The 8,084-nt window shown below is 43.7% G+C and overlaps 1 protein-coding gene across 1 annotated transcript in view; it reads left to right on the forward strand.

The window, feature by feature from the left end:
* The window catches only part of Alg14 (ALG14 UDP-N-acetylglucosaminyltransferase subunit), an 83,454-nt gene extending 82,984 nt beyond the window's left edge, over positions 1-470 (forward strand). Inside the window, exon 4 of the mRNA XM_031375316.1 lies at positions 17-470. Within this exon, the coding sequence (XP_031231176.1) occupies positions 17-247 (231 nt within the window). The 3' untranslated portion in view covers positions 248-470. The remainder of the gene's footprint in view (positions 1-16) is intronic.
* The last annotated feature ends 7,614 nt before the right edge of the window (positions 471-8,084 follow it).

The raw sequence follows: 8,084 nt of genomic DNA on the forward strand, positions 1-8,084 counted from the left end.
TTTTTTTATTTTGAAGGTGCTGTGTAATGGACCAGGAACATGTGTTCCTATCTGTGTGTCTGCCCTGCTCCTTGGGATCCTTGGAATAAAGAAAGTGATCATCATCTACGTTGAGAGCATCTGCCGAGTGGAGACTTTGTCCCTGTCTGGGAAGATTCTGAGACACCTCTCCGATTACTTCATTGTTCAGTGGCCTGCTCTTAAGGAGAAGTACCCCAAGTCTGTGTACCTGGGGAGAATTGTTTGACAAATGGCAACCCTAAGTCTTGAGAACACGGCAATTACCAATAATATTTACTATACTATCTTTACTGTAAAGTTTTTCAAATGCCCAAAGAAATATCAGTGGTAAAGAATTTAAAATGTACCAGTAACTCAATGAAGAAAGACAAACTTTAACATATAATCCCCACCAAATAGCTATGTGTGTACACGAAACCATTTTTCTAAATAAAAATGTCTATAACACTTCTCGCATGTCTCAGAGTTTTCCTTGTCCAATTACATTAGTGCACAGGAAGTCTGTGATTGGACAGGGAAAAGAGAGGTGGAGCTAAGAGTTGCAGAGAGGGGTCGGGGAGAAAGAAAGAGCATGTCTCAGGGTAGGAGGAGAAGGAAAATGGCTGCGATGTGAACCTGCGTGGCGTTTACCAGCCACAAGTAGTTGTGGTTTCATAAGGTTAGATTAATTGGGATAAAGCTTTTGTCATTATCAGTTGGCTCTGAAATTATTGTATTGGCATCTTGTAAATTGTGATATTGTTGATACATAAATTTGATTGATTAATTAAGCTTTAAGAATCTTGATTTTACCAGGTTACTGGGTGTTGTGATATGTAACCACATATGGAATGTGGGATTACAGACTACATGGGTTTATGGCTGAGGAAGAACTAGCGGCGCCAGGGACAAGCTAATGAGAGCTGGGAACACAACAATCAGGTGCAGCGGAGAGAGTTGGCGGGCACCTTTTTTTAACATTTCCTGCAACACTCGAAGGTTCTCTTTGGACTCTTATAGCTGTGGGGTTTTTTTTTTTTTTTTTTTTTTTTTTTTTTTTTTTTTTGTTTTCCTTGACCTAAATATAGAGTGTGTATGTTTAGTAACATTTCCTGTTTTACAGCTTTAAATAAAACAAAAGTGTTCTACATTATAAAAAGAAAGTACAGAGTAAGGCAGGTTGGGGGTAGGTATTGTCAGCTTGTGAGCCCACGCTCAGGAGACAAGGGAGGGCGATCAGGAGTTCTTGGTGTAAGGAACTGGGGACAGGGAAGTGAGGAAAAAGGGGGAGCTAAAGAACAAGGCATCCCTTTGGTCCTGTTCAGACGTGTCAGGCTTTGATCCTTCTGGAGGGGCATCTCAGTGAGCTATCTCAGCATAAAGGAAGCATGAGCTATCAGCATAAAGGAAGCACTTTGATAAACTGGTTTCATGTCCATTGACACCACAGACTGCCAGACCTCTGACTGTAAGCAAGAGTCTTTCTTTATCCTTCAGTCTCCTTTATGTGTTGTTGGCCTGGAGCCAGACTGTATTTTAATATGTTTGGTTAAAATATTACCAGTGTCTTCATAATAAAAGCATGATCCTATTGGTCAGTGTCTTAGTCAGGGCACAAACGTCATGACCAAGAAGCAAGTTGGGGAGGAAAGGGTTTATTCAGCTTACTTCCACATGGCTGTTCATCACCAGAGGAAGTCAGGACTGGAACTCAAGCAGGTCAGGAAGCAGGAGCTGACTCAGAGGCCATGGAGAGATGTTCCTTACTGGCTTGCTTCCCCTGGCTGCTCAGCCTGCTGTCTTATAGAACCCAAGACTTCCAGTCCAGGGATGGCACCACCCACAAGGGGCCCTACCCCTTCATCACTCTTTGGGAAAATGCCTCACAGCTGGGTCTCATGGAGGCACTTCCTCAACTGAAGCTCCCTTCTCTGTGATAACTCCAGCCTGGATCAAGTTGACACACAAAACCAGCCAGTACAGTCAGGAATCTAAATTTTCTTTCCTTTTTTTTTTTTTTAAGATTTATTTTTTATTTATTTTATGTGTATGAGTACATTATAGTTGTACAGATGGCCGTGAGCCATCATGTATGTGGCTGCTGTTGAACTCAGGACCTTTGCTGGCCCTGCTCGCTCCAGCCCCGCTTGATCCAGCGTAATTTACTGCAGCTGTCTTCAGACATACCAGAAGAAGTCGTTCGATCTCATTATGGGTAGTTGTGGGCCATCATGTGGTTGCTGGGATCCGAACTCAGGACCTTCGGAAGAGCAGTCAGTGCTCTTACTGGCTGAGCCATCTCACCAGCCCCCTAAATTTTCAAACATGAAGAAACAGTTAATTTTTTTTCCCAATGACTGTAATTATCTCTAGCTTTTTGAGATGCTTGTGCCTGCCTGGTGGAGGGTGTGTTTATAACATTTATATAGTGCTTGCTGAATGCCAGGTATTTTAAGCACTTTTCAGATAACGCCTAATTCAACAATCAATGAGCTAGAGACTCTTACTGTCCCTATTGTCCTGATTTGTCCAGGATCACATGACTAGGAAATAAAGTCAGATACGAGCCTAGGTTGGCCTGCTTGAGAATGGTCTGGTTGAGTTTGTGGCCTGTGTCATTACTCTTGAGGGTCCCTACACTTTGCTTTCAGTCTTTGAATTTTTTTTTGTCCTGTATTATTGTTGTTGCTATTGTTATTGTTGTTGTTGTTGTTGTTATTAATTGTTGTTACCGCTGCCAACATTTTCTGATGCTAGAGATTAAGCCAAGCATCTCCCGCCATGTTAGACAACCACTTGGCCTCTCAGCTCCACCCTCAAGCATCTTACTGACTTTAACTAGGAACTCACACTGTAGACCTCACAAACTATGTAGCTGGTTCTACTTGAGACTGTGTCCCTAAGGGGATCATGTCTGGGACAGAAGTTCCTCAGTGGCCAGAAACATTTGTCCCCTGCCTGTAAGCACTGCTCCCATAGCAAAGCCACAGAAAATGCAAAGACATTCACATCTGTTGCTTGATTTTATGGGTTTTGGTCTTAAATATTCTGCTGTATCTGTATGATATAAATGTAGTAAAGAAATGAGGAATGGGCCGAGCAGGTAAAGGTGCCTGTCACTAACCCTACAACTGAAGTTCAGTCCCCAAGACCCATAAGTAAAGACCCCAGGTAAAGGAGAGAAGTGACTTTTATGAGTTGTCTCCTAACCTCCATACGTTCGCTTTGACACTTGCAATCCACATACAAGCAAACGAGCAAGTGGAAACCTCTCCCCAGAAGAAATAGAAACTGATTAATAAAGATACTGGTTGTATTAAAAAGAGGCATGACCATCCAGGATGATGTGAAGTTGAGATGCCCTAAGGCTGACCAGGCCTGCTGGTGAAAGCATGTAACTGAAGTTGTTCAGGAAGCTGAGGCAGGAGGATGGCAAGTTCCAGGTCTGCCTGGACTATAGAGTAATTCAAAAATAGCCTAGGTGACTTAGCAAATTCTTCTTTCAAAATAAAGATGTTTCTTCATGATAGAGTACTACCTGGCATGGGTGAAATACTACAATGCTAAGGCTAATATGAGCCTTCCTATTCTTTTAGCAGGCTCCTTCCCTGAATTGACCGGTACAGTCTCTTTTTCTTTGGCTTGGGACTAGAGACAAGACACCCTAGACTATGTATAAATTTACTGTCTTATCTTTGGTGGCCTTGGGACAACCAACCAGTGGCTTACTTGCTTTAAGTTTAGTTTAATGACAGGCATTAGCTGGTAACACTGCCCTCTTGACCTGGAACATCGGACAGCAGATTACTATAATTTAACTGGGGTCAGAGATGAAACGAGCTTCTTTGCTAAAGAGAAAACAGTGTTCTTCGGTGGCAGCAGCATGTGCATTTGGTTGATATAGAATCCTTCTGGCCGGGCAGTGGTGGCACACGCCTTTAATCCTAGCACTTGAGAGGCAGAGGCAGGCGGATTTCTGAGTTTGAGGCCAGCCTGGTCTACAGAGTGAGTTCCAGGACAGTCAGGGCTATACAGAGAAACCCTGTCTCAAAGAACCAAAAGAAAAGAAAAGGGCTGGAGAGATGGCTCAGTGGTTAAGAGCACTGACTGTTCTTCCAGAGGTCCTGAGTTCAATTCCCATCAACCACACAGTGGCTCACAACCATCTGTAATGGGGATCTGATGCCCTCTTCTAATGTGTCTGAAGACAGCAACAGTGTACCCACATACATGAAATAAATAAATAAAATCTTAAAAAAAAAAAGAGTAGATTCAATAATCTACCCTTTAAAAAGGGGGTGGGGAGTGGCTCAGCGGATAAGAGCACTGACTGCTCTTCAGAAGGTCCTGAGTTGAATTCCCAGCAACCATATGGTGGCTCACAACCATCTGTAATGAGATCTGATGCCCTCTTCTGGTGCATCTGAAGCGAGCGGGGCCAGAGCAAGCAGGGCCAGCAGAGGTCCTGAGTTCAATTCCCAGCAGCCACACACATGATAGCTCATGGCCATCTGTACAGCTACAGTAAACTCATACACATAAAAAATAAAATTAAATAAATCTTTTTTAAAAAAAAAAGAAAAGAGCCGGGCGGTGGTGGCGCACGCCCTTAATCCCAGCACTTGGGAGGCAGAGGCAGCGGATTTCTGAGTTCGAGACCAGCCTGATCTACAGAGTGAGTTCCAGGACAGCCAGGGCTATACAGAGAAACCCTGTCTCGAAAAACCAGGAAAAAAAAAAGAAAAAGAAAAAGAAAAGAAAAGGAAAGAAAAGAGAAAAGAAAAGAATCCTTCATTCCTAAGAGGCCTTGGGTAAAGTGGCTGCATTAGGACCCATTGATGCCTATCAGGACTGTGCCATGGCTTCCCTCAGCCCACAGATACTCCTATTGCAAAGGTTCTCAGACCAGGGAGAAAGAAGTATACTAAAGGGGTCCTGTTTTCCCCCAGCAATATATATATATATATCCCAAATGCTTGCCGTGCCTACTTAGTGACTAGCTTGCAGTGCCAGGAAAAGGTCTGGGAACTATTTCCCCATGTTCTATCTGCTGTGCACACTCAGAGCCAGAGTAAAACACTTGTTATCATGTCTTCTCGTTTTTTCTAGGTTATTCTGTAAACATGTGCATGCCCTGCTGTATGTACTCTTCTTACAGAGCCAGATGCACTGGCAAAGGTGGCTGCTTTGAGGTTCTAGTAAGAGACACAGTTTCCTTGCTGTGCCTTTTTCTACCATTGTGGAGGAATGTTCCAGTTTCAACTTGAAATGAAGATCAATAGGTAGCTTGTTCTTTTGTGTTTCTCTTGGAACACTCCGGAATGAACCTTTTTAGTCTGAGACCCCATTTATGCCAAACGAACTGAACCAGCCTTCAGACGAGAGGCAGGGAAACCGCACATCCTGCCCACGCCTACTTCCCTGGAGATTTTTATCTACCAGTCAACTATCCCGAAAGGTCTCAGCAGCCTTCCAGGTCAGGTTTGTTTCAAAAAGGATGCCCAGAAGTCATGGCAGGAAGCTCACGCCTGGAACGGAGGGCACTGTGTTCCATGTCGACAACAAGAACATTGTCAGACTTTAAATTGGATACCAAGAGGTCCTTGCTACAAAGGACCAAGCTTTCTTTTACAAAAGCAACTTAAACATATTACTTTACCTTCTGACATAGTAAGTTAAGATTAGGAAGCCTGTCCCCTTACTGTATGTACTGTGTCTTAGGCTGAGTTAGTATATTTTGTTTTTTATAAAGCCCCATCTGCTAAAAGGAGGGATGGGGGTAATCCCCATCCAAATAAGTACGGATGAATACCAGAAGTTGACAAAGTTTCTTCCACAGTCTTTTGAGGCAGGGTCTGTCTTGAAGCTCTCCCACTCAGTAAAGCCTGTGAGCCCCTGGCCACCTCTCTCCATGTCTAGCACTGGGATGCAGGCCCACACCACTACGCCAGGCTCTTTTATGTACTTCAGGCCCACACCACTACGCCAGGCTCTTTTATGTACTTCAGGCCCACACCACTACACCAGGCTCTTACGTGTACTCCAGGGGATCTGAATTCAAGTTCCCAGTCTTGCATGCAGACACTGAGCCACCTCCTCAGCCCTGACTAAAAGGTGTTTGTTGTCATTGCAGCACTGTGTATCTTTAGTCACAGATAGGAACATCTCTTAAGTGTTAAGGATCACACCATGGTAGGGCAATTGTCTAGCATATTTAAAGCCTGACTCAACCATAACACCTAGGGGGAAAAAAAGAAAGAAATGAATATTGCCAGGACTTCCCCTTATCCTTTCTTCTTCTTTCTTTTGGCATGACCTTTACTGTTTCTCTCATTTGCTAAATTCTTCTGTTGATTGTGCCATTGACATGCTACCTACTATGTCTACCAGTTCCTTTTCAGTCCCATGGTCTACACACACACACTCACACACACACACACACACACACACACACACACACACACACCTCGATACTGGTTAAATGCTCTGCCATAGAGATATCTCCCTGTCCTCCCTGGCCACACTTAAATGCAGCTCAACATAAATTCCCGATTTGATTGAAACATTTTTCTTAAGGAATTAAAGCATGCTAAATAAATTACTAAATATTATATAGCCAGACATGGTTTGTGTTCATGACCCCAGCACTTAGGAATCTGAAACAGCAAAGGTAGCCTGGGCTACATATCTTATCTCAAAAATACCAAGCAAAACATTCTATAAACTAGAAAATAAGACAGCCTGGATTTGACCCAAATTTCTTTAGCATCAACACCTTTTTGCCTTTTTTTTTTTTTAAACCCCTTCATTACTGAGGTTTGAATCTAGGGGTGTATAGTTACATTCCCAGCCCCAGACCTACCTTAACACAGTTCTAGTAAGAAAATAAGCAGGGTGCTATGAGGGAATAAGCTTCCCTATGAGGGAAGCGGATGGTGTTCTCACTGCTCTGGAAAGAGCTATCGGGCTGAGATTTGAAAGACCATGTTAAAATATCTGTATTAGTCAGGATTCTCTAGAGTCACAGAACAGCATCTCTCTCTCTCTCTCTCTCTCTCTCTCTCTCTCTCTCTCTCTCTCTCTCTCTCTCTCTCTCTCTCTCTCTCTCTCTCTCTCTCTCTCTCTCTCCCTCTCCCTCTCCCTCTCCCTCTCCCTCTCCCTCTCCCTCTCTCTCTCTCTGTCTCTCTCTCTCTCTCTCCTCTCTCTCCCTTCCTCCCTCTCTCTCTCTCTCTCCATACACACACACACACACACACACACACACACACACACATATCCAACAATGGCTAGCTGTGACTGGTAAGCCCAAGAATCTAATGGTTGCTCAGTCCCACAAGGCTGGATGTCTCAGCTGGTCTTCTGTATATGATAGAATCCCAAAGAAGCAAGCTCCAATGCCAGTGAAGGAATGGATGTGTTAGCAAGGTGAGGACAAGCAGGCAAAGAAAAACCAAAAACAACTTTCTTCCATATCCTTCTGTAGGCTCCCAGCAGAAGGTGTGGCCCAGGTTAAAGGGATGACTTCCCACCTGAAGATCTGGACTAAAGGCATGTGTCATCCCAAGATCCAGGTCACAGGTGTGTCTTCCATTTCTGGGTTGTAGTTCGTTCCAGATGCAGTCAGTTGACAACCAATACTACCCATCACACTGTCTTCTCTTTCACCTCCATCACACTGTCTTCTCTTTCAAGCTTAAGTTTCACCTTCACAGTCTTCCCTGTCTCCTGGAGCCCGGTTTGGGTTGCTTCTCCAGAGAACTCTGTGACACAGCTATCTGCAAGCAAGGTTACCACAGTTTCCTGCCTTTGGAGCATGGCTGAGCCACGTGCTCAAAACCTTCTGTGGAAGGATCAAATGAAAACTTCATTCATAGATTTGTTGTTGTTTTGTTATTTTATTTTGTTTGCTTCAGAGACAATACAATATCCTAATTTGGTCTCCTTGATTATTGACATTAATTAAACATATAAGTTCATACACATCCAGGCCAGGTCCAGGCCTGCTCTGGTGAGAGTTCATTCTGGTGAGAGCTTTTTGGTCTTACTCATTACACATTCAGCATTCTCAAAGCCTCTGGTGAGAT

This window comes from Mastomys coucha, unplaced genomic scaffold (assembly GCF_008632895.1).
Source record: "Mastomys coucha isolate ucsf_1 unplaced genomic scaffold, UCSF_Mcou_1 pScaffold16, whole genome shotgun sequence".
Taxonomy (NCBI): Eukaryota; Metazoa; Chordata; class Mammalia; order Rodentia; family Muridae; genus Mastomys; species Mastomys coucha.